Source organism: Arachis hypogaea, chromosome 19 (assembly GCF_003086295.3).
Source record: "Arachis hypogaea cultivar Tifrunner chromosome 19, arahy.Tifrunner.gnm2.J5K5, whole genome shotgun sequence".
NCBI lineage: Eukaryota > Viridiplantae > Streptophyta > Magnoliopsida > Fabales > Fabaceae > Arachis > Arachis hypogaea.
In genome coordinates, this window is record NC_092054.1 from 111,689,882 (window position 1) to 111,705,805 (window position 15,924).

At 36.0% G+C, this 15,924-nt stretch overlaps 2 protein-coding genes across 5 annotated transcripts; both read right to left on the reverse strand.

Annotated features, from left to right (window-relative positions):
• Nucleotides 1–5,853: 5,853 nt before the first annotated feature.
• LOC140181808 (uncharacterized) lies at nt 5,854–9,483 on the reverse strand. 3 transcript variants are annotated; one of them, XR_011877275.1, is made up of 3 exons: nt 8,856–9,483; nt 6,524–8,668; nt 5,854–6,399 (listed from the first exon to the last, which is right to left on the reverse strand). XR_011877275.1 is itself a non-coding variant. In XM_072227180.1 (3 exons), exon 2 carries the CDS (start codon nt 8,144–8,146, stop codon nt 6,869–6,871), a length of 1,278 nt encoding a protein of 425 aa, XP_072083281.1. In that variant the 5' UTR covers nt 8,147–8,668; nt 8,856–9,483; the 3' UTR covers nt 5,854–6,772; nt 6,866–6,868. The 3 variants fall into 3 exon arrangements, 2 of the variants coding, with proteins under 2 accessions (XP_072083281.1, XP_072083280.1); XM_072227180.1 differs by having other exon boundaries at nt 5,854–6,772; nt 6,866–8,668; XM_072227179.1 differs by having other exon boundaries at nt 5,854–8,668.
• Nucleotides 9,484–11,798: 2,315 nt separating this feature from the next.
• Nucleotides 11,799–15,421, reverse strand: LOC112777580 (uncharacterized protein ycf45). Of its 2 annotated transcripts, none has more exons than XM_025821975.3 (9): nt 15,132–15,421; nt 14,991–15,053; nt 14,737–14,814; nt 14,290–14,510; nt 13,770–13,842; nt 13,370–13,654; nt 12,682–12,825; nt 12,220–12,270; nt 11,799–12,012 (listed from the first exon to the last, which is right to left on the reverse strand). In XM_025821975.3, the coding sequence occupies exons 1-9, from the start codon at nt 15,336–15,338 to the stop codon at nt 11,941–11,943; spliced, it is 1,194 nt and encodes a 397-aa protein (XP_025677760.1). In that variant the 5' UTR covers nt 15,339–15,421; the 3' UTR covers nt 11,799–11,940. The 2 variants fall into 2 exon arrangements, with proteins under 2 accessions (XP_025677760.1, XP_025677761.1); XM_025821976.3 differs by having other exon boundaries at nt 11,799–12,118; nt 15,132–15,415.
• Between the last annotated feature and the right edge of the window lie 503 nt (nt 15,422–15,924).

A 15,924-nucleotide genomic window follows, 5' to 3' on the forward strand; every position in this document is an offset into this window, starting at 1 on the left:
ATGGGGTGAATTGTGGTAATAGTGTGAAAAAGTCAAAAAGAAAATATAAACAATACCTACTAACAAAAGCAAACAAGTGACCAAAAAGTGCTATTTACAACATTAACATATTCACAACAACCAAAATTATAGCACTTATTGCACTAGCTCCCCGGCAACGGTGCCAAAAACTTGGTGCTCGTCGGATTGTCGGTTAGGAAATTCTTTTTCTCATAAGGGAGGAAAGATGGGATTTCAACGTTGCATGTATAGTTCTAACCAACAAGGCAACTCACAACCAAAGTTTAGATTAGAGATGTCACAATTCAAAACCAATTTATCCGAGAGTAGAATCCTGGGTCGTCTTCCCAAGGAGCTAGTGACCACAAGTGCACAATTTTGGTTGTGATAATCAAGGGATTTTCAATAAAGAAATGAACAATTAAAGGGATAAAAGAATAGTCAAAATTGCAACTAATAAACCAATAAACTAATTAAGGAACTATCTATGTAGTATGAACAAGTAAAGGGTTGAAAGTGATTGATGTGTATGTATGATTCAAAACATAATTGGGATCTTGGCTTGGGATGAGCTAGGGGATTCTTTCCTTGTTGTAACCACAACTATGACAATTATGATGGATTAATCTCACTTAGTTAACCCTTAACATCGAAGGATAGGTCAAGTGAGCATAATTGTTCTTAATCCGCAAATCCTAGCTCACTTAATAATTGCCTTAGCAAAAAGCTAGCGTTAGTGGAAACAAGAACAATTAACAATCCAAGAATTATCACTAAATATTGGACATTACAACTCTAGTACCCCATATGCTCATTTTACCCAAGACAAGAGGTGAAAATTTACCTCATAATCAAAATTGACATTTTCACAAACACTTGGTGGGTATAATCATAAAACATTGCAAAATTGGAAAAATGCTTGAAACTATGAGCAACAAATAATCAAAAGCAACAATAGCAACTCAACCAAGCATATAATAATCATCAATCATCAAATTCATCAACTAGGAATTAAAATTGCAAAAAGTATATATATTAATAATATGTCTTCAACTACAAGAAAGAGTATCAAAATTGTAGCAATAAAAGAGAGCAATTAAGAAATACTTACAATAGAGGCAAGCAAAAATCCAAGATCAAAATGGAAATAGTACTTGGAATATAAACCCTAAGAAAGTTGAGAGAAAACCTAGAGAAAACTAACCTAAAGCCTCCTAAAACTACCTAATACTACTCCTAATGATATGCTATGTTTCCTCAAGTGTTGCCCCCTCCATATGAGCACTAGGCCATCAGATTTAGGCCTCCAAAGCCTTTCAAACGTGAGCCACGTGGCTTTTTAATGAAGTCATGCGCTGGTACCTGTGCGTACGCACAGGTGTCTGGTATGCACAGGTGTGTGCGCTTGGCCAAGTCTCAGGTTGTGCATACGCACAAGAGGCTGTGCGCTTCGCAAAGCTTTTCTCCTTTTTTTTCATGTTTCCTCCTACTTGCACGCTTCTCTTCCATTCTTACCAAGTCATTTCTACTTATTACATCTGAAATCGCTCACCAAAAACATAAAAGTATCAAATGGAATGCCAATGGAATAAAATTGATTAAATTAAGCACAAAAGAGAATGTTTTCATAATCAAGCACAATTTAGGAGGAAAACTCAAAAGCATGCTATTAAAGGGAATAAATGTAGGTTTGCATGATGAAATCCACTCAATTCTAACCAAAAATTACCATCAAATATGGATTCATCAACCCTCTCCCAGATTGATCTAGCCTGTTCATGTGTTTGGTTTGGATCTAAGGAGATTAATGACCACGACCAATGGCTTAATCACTTACAGCCTTGCAATTGAAAGAATCATTCATCATTTGAGTAGTTAGTATGACGTGTTAATCCAGAAGAATAAGCATCTCTGAAGTCTTAACTGATTTCTCACTACTGTTTTTTACGTTTTATTGTTATTGCTTGTTTATGCGCCTACAACAACCAACAACTATCTTTCTATTCGCCTAACTAAGATCTGCAAGAGACCACAGCTTGCTCAATCAAGCAATCCTCGTGGGATTCGACCCTCATTTACTTGAGGTATTACTTGGACGACCCGGTGCACTTGCCGGTTCAGTTGTGCGAGTTACAAATTCGCGCACCATTAACGACATTCCATGATCGCGGGATGACGGAACCATCGAGTCGCTCTAGTTGATAGGCTCCCTTGCCATATACTTCGCGGACTCGGTAGGGGCCCTCCCAGTTTGTCACGAGCTTCCCTTCTCCTGGCTTTCAAGTTCCTATGTCATTCCACTGCAACACCAAATCTCCTTTCTCGAATACCTGCATTTTGACACTTTGGTTATACCTGAGGGCCAATTTTCTCAGGTGGGCGAATTCCCGAACTTTGTCTAGTAGGTCTTTTTCTACTTCATAGTTGGTGACTCTGAGAAGGAATTTGGGACTGGGCTCCCTGGTTTCTACTGGAATTATGGCCTACGTGCCATAAGTTAAGCGAAAGGGCGTTTCTATGGTAGTTGATTGTGAGCTGGTGCGGTATGACCAGAGGACCGATCCGAGTTCATCTGTCCAGTCACCCTTCTTCTTCTTCAACCTCTTGTTGATGCCTTTCAGAATTACCTTGTTAGTAGCTTTAACTTGGCCGTTGGCTTGTGGGTGTTCTACCAAAGAGAAACGTTGTCAGATCCCCAGTCCTTCGAGGAAACTTTAGAACTTTTTATCGGCGAATTGGGTGCTGTTGTTAGTGATCACGATATCCGAGATTCCAAATTAATTGATTACATGCCTCCAAAGGAACTTCCTGCATTGGGTTTCTGTGATTGTGGCAAGGGTCTCGGCTTCCACCCATTTGGTGTAGTAGTCAATCGCTACTATTAGGTATTTAAGTTGCCCTGGGGCCATAGGGAAAGGGCCCAAAAGGTTGATTCCCTATATTGCGAATGGTCGGGAGTTTGTAATGGGAGTTAGCTCCTCAACGGGGACCTTATGAAAGTTTCTATTCTCCTGACAGTTGACACATGACTTGACAAGTTGCATTGAGTCATGGATTATGGTCGGCCAGTAGCAACTGGCTCTCATTATTTTTTGGGCCAGAGCCTTGCCACCCATGTGATAGCCACAACAACCTTCTTGCACTTTCCTAAATACGTAGTTCGCTTGATCGGGTCGGAGGCACTTCAGAAGTGGCTGGGAGATTCCTCTTCGATATAAGGTTCCCTGGATTAGGGTGTACTTGGCGGCCTCCCTCTTCAGTCACTTTTGATCAGTTATGTTCTCTGGGAGCTCGCTGTCCTCCAAGAATCATCTGATGGGGGTCGTCCAGTCGGAAGTTCCTTGCATGTCTATGAGCAGGGCCACCGAGGGCTCCCTGATGGCCTCATGGATGAGGGAGTGGTTTCCTCCCAAGGACCTAATACTGGCTAGCTTTGACAATAAGTCTACCCTGATGTTCTTTTCTCGAAGCATGTGTTGAATTGTAATACTGTGAAAATTTGTGCCCAATTTCTTGGCCTTCTCCAAGTACTTCTGGAGCAAAGGGTCTCAGACCTGGTACGTGCCATTAATCTTTGACGTGATGACTTAGGAATCACTCTTGACCATCAGACTTTTGACCCCTAGTTCTTTAGCTAGGATAAGTCCTGCTATGATGGCTTCGTATTCAGCCTAGTTGTTTGACACCGGGAACTCGTACTTGATGGACTGCTCATATAAGGGCCCTTCTGAGTTTTTCAGGATGATTCTTGCACCACCAAAGGTTTGGTTGGAAGTTCCATCTACGTTGAGTTCCCACTATTGAGTTGGAAGGTTGGAGACAGAGTTGGCTATCTCGGCCAAGAAGTCCGCCATGGCTTGGGTTTTGATGGTATGCCTCAGTTGGTATGCGATGTTGAACTACGATAGCTCCACGGACCAGATCATCATTCTTCCCTCCAGGTCGGGCTTTTGTAACACCTGCCAATGGGATGGACAGTGCGGACCATGATTTGGTGGCTCTGGAAGTATTGCCTTAGCCATCTCGAAGAGATGAGCAAGGCGAAGGCTAATTTCTTCAGCTGTGAATACCGTGTTTTCACGTTTTAATATACTTTGCTAATGAAGTATATCAGAAGTTGTTGCTTATCCTCCTTTCGGATGAGGGCCTCCCCCATGGCCTCGTCAGAGATTGCAAGATATAGGAACAATGGCTCCCCACCTGTGATTTTGGTAACATTGTGGTTCTGATAAAAGCTTTTTAAAGTGTAGAAAAGCAGCTTCGCATTCCTCTGTCCATTGGAAGGTGATCCCTTTTTTCATTAGGTTGAAGAAGGGTTTTGTTCCGAGACCCCTAGGAATTGGAAAAGGGCTCTCCCAGTCAAGGTTTTGAAAATCAAACCGATAAAAACTTCTCTGTAAAAAACCAGTAAAAAAACTGGAAAGATAGTAAGAGGCTTCCCTATGTATGGGTTGCAATGCTCAAATCCTCCTCAAATCAGAAAGATACAATGCGTATCTGGGACATTTAACGCTAGATATGGCACGAGCGAATTTTCCAAATTGATTCGATTTCTGAGGCCGAGCCCTGATGGATTGGGCCCAAAGTTTGCCTCGCTATTGGGCCCCCGAGTCCAGAATCCGGGCCCGCAATAATTTCTATTACGGCAAAGATAGACACTCATATGCCACGTCGCTTTAGTTCAACTTTCCACCGGAAAAAAAGGGTTTCTAAAAATTTCTTTTTTTAATTTGAACACTTTTACTTATTAAGTGAAAATTAGTCCTTTTTTTATATTGTCAAGTGTAATATCTTACGGTACACATTGTAAGTAGGATTAATTAAAAACTTGTAAGGAAATATGTTGTATGGTAAAAAATCAGTTCTTCAAATTGTGCTACTTGTTAATTGTTGATTGGATGGTTTATATATTTCCTGATTATTGTTTTCATAGTCATAGGACTGATAGCACCACCCGTACTTGTAGGTATCTAACTTGCTCTAAACCAGTTAGGATAAGTTGGCAATCTAATCTGTGGAGAATAAAGTCAGATTTGGGTGTCGAGCCAATCTTACTCGCTTAATTCACATCTATCTAGCTATCTATCCATTATAATATATTTATTATCTATCTATCTATTATCTATTACATATAAAAAGAGAATGAGTAAAGTGTTATTTTTGTCCCCAACATTTGGGGTAAGTCCTAAAATTGTCCCTAACGTTTCATTCGTCCTATTTTTGTCCCCAACGTTCCAAAATTGATTCAATGTTACCCCACCATTAATTCCACTCACGGAACACTAACAGAGATACCTACGTGGATGCCTTTATCCACTCTGGTAAACTTTTCCCCTGGTTTAACTATGGGGTAAGTAGAAAACTTTGCATCTGGGTATGGCTGTTATTTGGTTTTCTGATTGGGATTTTCTTTTGGTTTTTGCCTAGATTGGAGAAGAGTGTGGGTACTTTGTATGGACAGAGTCGGAGCAAGAGCCACAAGTTGCTCGATTGAAAAGAAGAATCACAGGCTTGAAGAGTAAAGTGACAACAGTTGAGAGGATGTTGAGAATGGTAGTAGCAGTTGGTCTGGTTGGATGGACATGTGCTATAATTTTACTGTGTGAAAAATTTTCATCAACAAGAAATGGGAGGTTCTTTTTGCATTAAGGCTGCAGAACATAGTGGCTAGTGTAATGTGTTGACAATGTGTTGTCTATATTTTGGTGTGTAATGTAACCTGTTGATTGAACGAATTTGAATGAAAATTTGTTGTTATCCACTTTTATGTGTTTAGTTTACATTCTCATGGTACAAACAGGGAGGTAACTATCAGCAAAAATGATTAAATGAAACAGTGAAACAGAGCCAACATAAAGCATTAACCTCAACCATATGGCATAGATAGGCATTAGTCAGCAACTTAAGATATATACATTCCTAAGTAGATGTCTTAGAACTGGAAATATAAGTCAACATAGATGCTAAATAGTTTTTTGTAGTAGCAACAGCAAAACCAAATTGAAATTAGTGAAACCAACAACCATAGTTCTTAGGTTGATACAAAAGGCAAAATACAAAAGTTGTAACAAGTGAAACAAAGTCATTTCACATTCTTCCATGCTCTTGGTGGTGTCTTGGCCATGAACCTGAGCTGAGACTAGGTCACCCTCTTCACTGGGCTTGGCAGAACCCTTGGAGTTGTTGGGCTGGTGCAGAAGTAGACTGTGAATGATTCACTTTGGTCCTTTCCGAAGCAACATGTGATTGTTAGGAGCTCACAGCTGGCTTCCTCTTTGGGTGTGAGGGTGGTTTGTTCTTGCTGCCCTTTTGCTTCCTACTTCCACTATCAGCAGCCTTACCAAAATCTGTCTTGGCAGATAGTCTGGAACTTTTTCTGACTCCTTGCCTTTTTCTCCCCTTTGAAGTAGAAGTAGCAACATTGTTAACATGGACACAAAATAGATAGGGAGATAATTCAATGACCTAAACAACCAAAGACACAAATAAGAAAAAGAATAAACACATCATGACATATTGTTACAGTTGGGTTTGGAGTGACTTTGCGCTTCTTTGGAATCTCCATAAGATAGTTGTATGCTCCCTGATCCACCTTCTGTATCTCACTCATCCTCCTTTCCCATTCTTGAAGATAAGTTGCCTTGGCAGCATTCCACATCATTAGCTTCAACTGGATTCCTGGATATCTCTTCTTGAAATTTGCATACAGATGTCTGACACAAAATCTATGGTCAATCTCAGGCAGAAGCTCCTCAAAAGTTGGCACCAATCCCTGTTTTGAATATATAAAAAGAATGAGCATAGATTGTTACATGGAAACTAGAACACTTGTAATTAAGTATCAAACAAAATAAAACACATATACTTTCTATTGGTCAGCCATGAAGGTGTAGGTCCTGATTTTGTCAACTCCCAGGTCATCACATAGGTGCTGGAGAAACCATGTCCATGAGTCCTTGGTTTCAGCTTCCACAACTGCATATGCTATTGGCAGGATTTGATCGTTTGGGTCCCAACCCATTGCAGTCAGGAGCCAACCTCCACAAGGTGTTTTCAGAAAACACCCGTCCAACCCAATCATTGGCCTACAAGCCATAAAACTCCTCCTACAAGCATCCAACATCACATAGATCCTCTCAAACCTGGGTCTTAAATCTACCCCTGACATTGGTCTTTCAGAAGCAAACTCAGGAGGCCTCTGAACTTTCAGATGCACTGATGACCCAGGGATGGTCCTCAGTATCTCATGACAGTAGTCATACAATCTTCTGTACTGTTCCACATATGTCCCCTGCAACTCATCCAGAGCAAACTGTCTGATCCTGGAGGCCTTAGATTTGGTCAACTCCACATTCCACTTTGTGTATGCTTTCCTCATTAATGTGGTTAACTTAATTTTCGGGTTCTCAGCAATTTTGTTCAAGAAAACCTTACTCAGCCACTTTGCATGCATGATTCCAATCTTCAATTCCCTAGAGCAATTGTGCTTGTTGTTGCAACTCTTCAACTGCCAACTTCGCTCATGCTTCATCTTTCCAAAATATGCGTACCACTCACATCCCTCCACACATTCCACTTTAACCCTCTTCAGATCCACCTTTGTGAATCTCAAACCACTGCCACTACTGACAGTATATGCAGTGGCACAGTCTTTGAACTCCTCCCTTGACACATACAAAGTTTCCACCTCCCAAGTGTATTCACTCATGTTCTTCAACGGCCTGTGTATGGGATACCTCTTTCCCGTGTCATCCTCATCATCACTAAATGGAGTATCTAGGAACTCCTCACTGTTATAACCTGTATCCTCATCACCAAATTCCCCTACAATTTTTTCCTTAGCAAGATTTCGTGCAGCTGGTTGTGATGATTGACCATGAGACTGATTGGGTGTAGACTGTTTTTCTCCCTCTTCTGTGATGTTCACATCTACTAAGCCTTCAACTCCCTCCCTCTCATCATCACTGTCATCAAAATCAAGACTACCAAAGCTGTGAGTTGATGCATTCTCAGCAATCGAATCAGAAGTCCATGAGCTTTCACTCCCCCTGGGTTCATAGTCATCATCTTCAGATGTCTCACTCCCCTCCTCCTCTTCTTCAATAGCATCATCACTCTTAACAACCTCACATGATCCCTCACTCATAGACCCAACCTCTTCCACTTCAGTAGGTCAATCAGTAGGCCCATCAGTAGGCCCATCAGTTGGCCCATCAGTAGCTGCCTTTGACCCAACACCAGGGCCATCATACACAACAATTAGACTAGGCCCAGCTTGATCACCTTCTTCAGCAGGAGCAGTAATTTTCCCAGGTTGCACAACTTCTCCCACCTCACTTGTCTTGTGCACAACATAAACCTCAACCATGTCATCCTTTACCCCCAATTCTTGCCATATCCATTGCATCTTTATCAGTTTTAAGCATGGTCAATCCTTCCTCTAACCCAGCATTCACAGCTTTATACCACATCGCAGCAATATCCTTCTTCAAATACCCCTGTCTACTCACTATTTCATACACCTCAATCAAACTCCATTCATCCTCATCACAGTAGTCTACAATGGACGTCTCCCCACCCAAATACCTAACAATACCTCCTTCAAACCGAAACATCCCCTGGTGATAAATTTTCACACTAAAATGACTCATCTCTTCCGCTACTATTCCTATTACACAAACCATAAACCAACGGTAATCAATATGCAGAAACACAGGTTCAAAAGATTCTACTTACATCAAAAACCCCAAACCCTAAAAGCAATAACATTGCAATCGCAGAAACCCTATGCATTAACATCTTTACTTGCATCAGCTATTACAGTCAAACGAAAATCAAACATACATTGCACATACCTTTTCGCTCTGTGCCGTTTCAAAGTTTTCAGTACCACCAAGACGGGGCAAAGCTCTCGTGTGTAGGGAGCACCAAACCACCAACTCGCTTCAATCCGTCTTCTTCCTTTGTACTCAAGCGCGAAGAATAGAGGAGAAATGATCGATAGGGTTCAGGAGGTGTGGGTGGAATGTGAAGTGTTTCGTTTCCCTTATGCAAGCGTTTCGTATGGTAAAAGAAAACATTACGCGCGAAGTGAACCCCCAATCAATGCACACGTTTGGGGTTACTAACGTCACGCGTCCACGTAGGGATCTCCGTTAGTGTTCCATGAGTGGAATTAATGGTGGGGTAACGTTGAATCAATTTTAGAACGTTGGAGACAAAAATAGGACGAATGAAACGTTAGGGACAATTTTAGGATTTACCCCAAACGTTGGGGACAAAAACAACACTTTACTCAAAAGAGAATCCAAAGTAGCGTTATGGTGATTGAATGACACATAAGTTTTTGAAAAACTTTCAAGTGTATTGATATACCGGTATTTTAGGAATTTTTAACCGTTGTTTTTAATTATAAAAAATATATATAATATATAATTAAAATCAACAATTAAAAATCATTAAAGCACCAGTGTACCGGTATATTTGAAAACTTTCCTAAGCTTTTAGGCAAAAACGAATCTCTCCAAAATTTTTAAGAAATTATACTTATATATGATATATGTGTTTAAAAAAATAAAAAATATTGTATAATTTAGTAGTTATATATATATATATATATATATATATATATATATATATATATATATATATATATATATATATATTATTTTTCATTATGTGATGGATTTATATCTCAATTATTTAACTTAATAATATTTTTTACTTAACCAATTCAATATCATACACTCAAATCTTTATACTTTTTAAATTAGTTTTTCTATAATCATTTCTATATTTATTAATAAAAAAATTTTTTTTTAATATTAACATATGTAACATTTATATTATTATATAAAATATTAATAATGACTTACGTAGTTATATTTTAGTAATTACATTGTGTACTATAAATGTTCTTTTATTATAAAAAAATATTCATTTTTCTTTTAAATGTATATTATTAAAAGAAAAAATTTTATAAAGATGTTCTATAAGAGTACTGTATCTTTCACCTAATCAATAGTTTATAATTTGTTTATAAATTTTTAAAATTTTTAAAAGAATTAATTTTAGTTAATAAGATATGTTATAATGTTTTAACTAAACACACTATAAATGATTAATATTTTGTAATTTCATAATGTACTACTGATATCGTTATGTTTATTTTTTATAGCTTTCATGCTAAAAATAAAATTGTGAAAATATATATATATATATATATATATATATATATATATATATATATATATATATTAACTAACTCAATAACTATATATTATGTCTAAATTATTTTATAGAATGAAAAAATATAATAAAAAAATAATTAAAAAATTCGTCTAAAATACGGCACTCCATATTAAAATTTTTAGATCCGTCTCTGCTTTTAGGTTTCATATAAAATTACCATATTATTCATGCAACAATATAGAAAAAAGCATCTATTTTAAACACATTTATACTACCATAAGGAATAGTATTTATATAATCAATCTAGCATTAATCTCATAATTTCACACACAAAATTATCTATTTCTAAAAAAAAGTATAATATAAAAAATATTAATTCATATCAATAATCTGAATTCTAATATTTCATATCCTATTTGGAGAGTAAATTTTGTTTTACAAAAATTAATCTATCTATCTATCTATCTATCTATCTATCTATCTATAAAAAATAAAATCAAATAATGACACAAGGAATTATTGACATATTAGATGACTTCTAATATTGCTACGTAAACATTTTAGTAAAATTATTATTTTATCATTTTCTGTCATCATATTATTTTTTATTCTTTATATGTAGTGTTTAATCTTACTTTTTAATATTTAAACTTTTTATTTCTATGTAAATTATTCTATACCTTTAATAACTATTATTTTTATTTTTGATATAATTGTGCTTATCAATTATATATTGTCTTTGTTATTTATACATCATTTTGTTTTCAACAATTTATATTTTTAATATTATTTAGATGTTATAATAATAATGTTAAAAATACATTATGTCATAATTCATAAAAACATAGATATTATTTTTAATTATTGAAATATTATATTCCTATTTCATTACATCTAATAGCTTTATTCTTACACTATAGTATTTAAATTTATTAAACATATATATTAGATAATAAACCCTTTCAAACACTAGAATATATATAATGTCTTTACAATTTTATTTAGATTTAATATTAATTTTTAAGGTTTCTTTATTAAATACTTTCTTATATATAAAAATTAATTCAGTTTAGTTCCACACAACTGGCAGGTTAAAATCTAGTTATTAATATGTAATTCATAAAAGTATACATATGCATGAGTGAACAAGTAGAGATTTAAACCTTCCCTTATTAGTGTTTCTGTGTCATTCTTGTCAAGATGGACACAAAATACACTAATTCAGTGTCTCTAGACACATTATTCTTGTCCATGTCTCTTCTATCAAATACGATTTTATGTCTCTGTATCCCTGTTTCTGTAAACAAACGCAGCCTTAGTGTCATCGAGCTAATAATTCAATTAGCTAATAATACACGAATATTTGATATTATGAAATAAGGAAGGACCAAATATTGTATGAGTGGAAATAATTTGTTTCCTTTTTTTGGCAGATTAGATCGGGTAGGATCAGGTTGAGAGGTTTAGGATGTGAGTTAGTCGAATTGAGGGATTTAAACCTGCAGGTAGGTTAGGGTGGGATTTAAATCCTACCCTATCCTACCCCACTCATTGTCACGCCTACATAGCCACACTAAAAATAAACCTAAATACATAGATAACAGATAAAAATGCAAAACTATTTCTAACTTCTAGTCATTATGATAATACTTCTTACATCACCCACCTCTTTAATCTTCTAAAGATGTTGGTTACCAAATTTGTCCTTCAATATTTGAAAATGTCAACACAATAATCCCTCAAAGAAAATTAAAATTGACATTTATCATATGGTTTGGATTTTTCTATTACAACCTTGCATTTTTCATCTCTTTTTCTTACCTGCAAAAGAGAAGAGAAAAAGAAAAGATGACACCATGACTCTGAATTGAAGTAGAAGCTCGTTTGAATATATCGTTCAGAAATATAGTATAGAGTAATCATATACCTGGCAAAAAATTGTCCTAATTATTATTTTATTTTCTATGCACAAAATAAGGAGTTCCGATCAAATAAACCACACACACACACACGAAACTAAAGAATTACCTCAACTTGAGGAATTTTGCCTCTAAGCAACATATCAACACTTTTGTCTGTCTGCAGATGGAAAGCATGAACAAGTTAAATTCAACTCATATGAACATACCAAAACTTGAACAAGCAACATATCAAATTAGCAACACTTTTGTATGTCTTTAATATGTTTTCTAGGGTAAATAACTTAACAAGTTGTTATTAGGATGCCAAGTAAACAAGTCATGTATCAAACCATTAACTGGGGCTTGTACCAGTGAAAGGTACACTGGGAACGACTCAATCTATTTTGTTAATCAGGTTATTAATGTGCCAGCAATTAATATTTATTTTTGTTTCAAGATTGCAAAGTCACAATCAGAATTTAGCTGTCTCCGAGACAGGAGTTTCTCATGATCAACAGTAAAAAAAATAAATAATAATAATAATAATGATGATGATGATGATGATGATGATGATGATGAATTAGCATACCTGATGTGTAAGCCAGTAGTATCTGTCTCTCATCTCGATCAGGAAATCAAATGTTGGAGGAGCTTTCCTTTCAAGAATTGTCTTCTGACAATTTCTTGCTCTAGCTTCTGCATCTCCCAGAGTAACAGCTCCTATTCCACCAATCTGGCAAAACAAGAGGAGGTGAATGTTGATGTTACACTCTGCTGGGTTGCATAATACACACAATTCAACTGAATGAGTGTTATAATTTTTTAGCTTAATTGTGAGCTTCTTATGAAATTTCTACTACAGCATAAAAAAACAAATGCAGTCTCAGGCTCTTTTAATAGAGGGAAACAATTACAAATGAGGAAATAAGTGAAAAAAGAGAGAATGAGACACTCTAATGAATTGCATGTTTTTGCCACTTAAAACTTGCAGGTCATCAGAACAATACTCGCAGCAAATTTTAAAATCAAATCACGAATGAATAGCCAAACTAAATCAGAACAAGTTAGAGAGTTGTCTTGAAATTTTATAACTGACACCCATTTGCCGATCAAGAAAGCAGCTAGTACAGCTAAAGCTTACATCCAAGAATGTACAGGTAGTAAAGCTAGAGTGCCATGTAATGAAGCTAGAGTGCTCAAGTTCTTGAAAGAGAGCGACAACAAAATCTTAAATGTTATTGCCACAATAATATTATAATGTAAGGATCAAAACTAACCAGATCCGAGAGTGTTGGATTCTTCATGATATTCTCAAGTTGTTGTCCATGAGCAGTCCCGATAAGCATGATTCCTCTCTCAGCAATTGATCGGCAAGCATGAGCTTCGGCTTCTGTGCCAATCTCATCAACTATAATCACCTGAGGCATATGATTTTCTACTGCCTCAAGCATCACTCTATGTTGCATTGATGGCTCAGGTACCTGCATCCTTCGTGCACTCCCTATTGCAGCATGCGGAATATTGCCATCACCTCCGATTTCATTGCTGGTATCAACAATTACCTATGACATTTGCAAGCATTCATTTTATCACGAACTGATCTACAATATATATAGACACACAAAAGGTGTACTTTGAGGAGAAAAGAGTGACATAAGATACAGAAAGTCAATGTACCACTCTCTTGTGAAATTCATCTGACAGTACACGAGCAATCTCTCGTATAACAGTAGTCTTACCAACCCCAGGCCTGAAAGAACAAGAAAAAAGGGGAATCGGTTATCAAAATTTACAAAGAAATTTAGACACTTTACTAAGCTGTGAGATGAGCAAGTCATCAGACCATGATAGATGACTTTTACCATTAATAGATGATTTCACAATGAAAAATTAGAAATCCCTAGAGTAAAGGGATTCTATCATATCTTCCAATAAACAACCACAAACAAAGAATCCAATCCTTCGAGTGTTTAAATTCAACTCCAAATGGCAATTGGATGAAGCACAACCACAGTTGTACAAGTATAATATATAAAGCAAACATGAAGAAGATCATATCAAAATTAATTTCTTATCTAATAAATGATGAATCACTTTCATAGGGAGCACATTTGCACTTCAATTATGAACAATTTCCACCTATCTCATAACATCGATTGAAATCACTTAGTACACAATATGGGTAGTGTTGCTACACCTTCCCACAAATAAAATGCTCTTCCAGTATTGAAGCAGGTCATAAACCATGTTAATCTGGCCACTGACTGCCCTTCCAACTCGGCATGTCAAGCCAACTATGCCACCTTTCCTACTTCGTATTGCAGATATTCTGTGCAATGTACCCTCGATGCCGGCTCTATTGTCCCTGCCGAACTCTCCAACAGCTTGTCGAGCATATTCCAGCTCTTTCACAGTTACCTGGCTATACATTTGTCAAGAGATCACATAACCACTCCAAGGCAAATTTCTTGTTTGCAAACTCAATTTTCAATACATTAGAAAACTTCAGCAATTAATTTTTTTCATATATTCAGCTTGAAAATAATGCATATTCTTAAAGAAACTTATAACAATAAATGAAGAGATTTTGAATCCAAAAATAGGAAGCATAAGCATGAGTAACTAGAATTGCATGCATGGTCACCTCAGACTCCCTTATATATTGCCCTCCTTCTTTACCAAGATAACGTGCCTCTGGCAAACGACCCAAATCCAATATAACCTATGAAACACCAAAAAGAGCATCAAATTACTGCCATATAGCCCATGTCATGAATAATTAAATTATATGCATTAAGGAAAAAAGCAAACCCTAAACCAAAATGAAATATTTTCTAATTAAAAAAGCGGAAAACGGTAAATTAAATAGGAATGTAAATTGAAAAGTGAGGTAGTGACCTCTAAGAGTTGAGCCCTGTCCGGTTCATTGAGGAGATTGTCATGCAAATCGGATGGAAGAATCTGCAACACAAGACCTAGGTATTCATCGATAACAATGAAGAAATGAATTGTTTCAATGGAAAATCTAAAAGTAGTAACCTGTAAGAGAGCTTGGAGATCATCGTTCTGGGGAAGAGGGGAAGAAGCGGGAAAACAAGATGCTCTAACATGGAAATTGAGGTAAGTTGGTGGTTGCAACCGAAGAGCGAAGTTGAATGTGGCAAGTGGAATTGGCTTAACATTCAGATTCCACGGATTCCATGAAATGGATAGGCGTCCTGCCGCCAATGGTTTCCCAACAACCATTCTTTTGGTTCCTTCCACTCCCTCGCTTTATTTCCCTCCTTTATCCTCGATATTAATCCAATTAATATTACTCGTGTGTCAATGGATTTTTTATTCAAACAAGTATAATTATTCATACATCTCATAAGATTGAAATTATAATTTTAAATTATTTTTTTAAAAGTTAATTTAAATTATAATAATTTGATTAATAAAAAAGTAACATATTATATATTATTTTTTTTAATTTAGTATTAATTAGATTAACTCTAAAATAGTTATTAGTCAATTTTAATAATTTATTTTTTCAATAAATCAGACATATATATTGAATGTAATCATAAATAATATAGTAATAATTAAATCCAATAATAAATGTATTAGTTATTATCATACTATAAAACAAATTAAATATAAAGCTATTAGCACTTATAAATCTATAAAATCGCACTGTCTTTGTTCGCGTACAAGGGTTTACTTATCAAATAAACTTAAAATACGAACCAAAAATATTTATAAATTGGACCTAGCATCACCTGAAAGAATAATGGAAAATAATCAACTTACCTTATCATCCATGAGAACTATTTCTATGTAAGTCATCTTG

What these genes read in the sequence shown, in the direction of transcription:
- LOC140181808 (XM_072227180.1), bottom strand. Translation starts at nt 8,146, where the DNA reads ATGAGTGAGGGATCATGTGAGGTTGTTAAGAGTGATGATGCTATTGAA.
- LOC112777580 (XM_025821975.3), bottom strand. Translation starts at nt 15,338, where the DNA reads ATGGTTGTTGGGAAACCATTGGCGGCAGGACGCCTATCCATTTCATGG. An exon ending in ACAGGGCTCAACTCTTAGAG is followed by an intron (nt 14,815 to 14,990) that starts GTCACTACCTCA and finishes GGTGTTTCATAG; the next exon opens with GTTATATTGGATTTGGGTCG. An exon ending in ACTACTGGCTTACACATCAG is followed by an intron (nt 12,271 to 12,681) that starts GTATGCTAATTC and finishes TTCCATCTGCAG; the next exon opens with ACAGACAAAAGTGTTGATAT.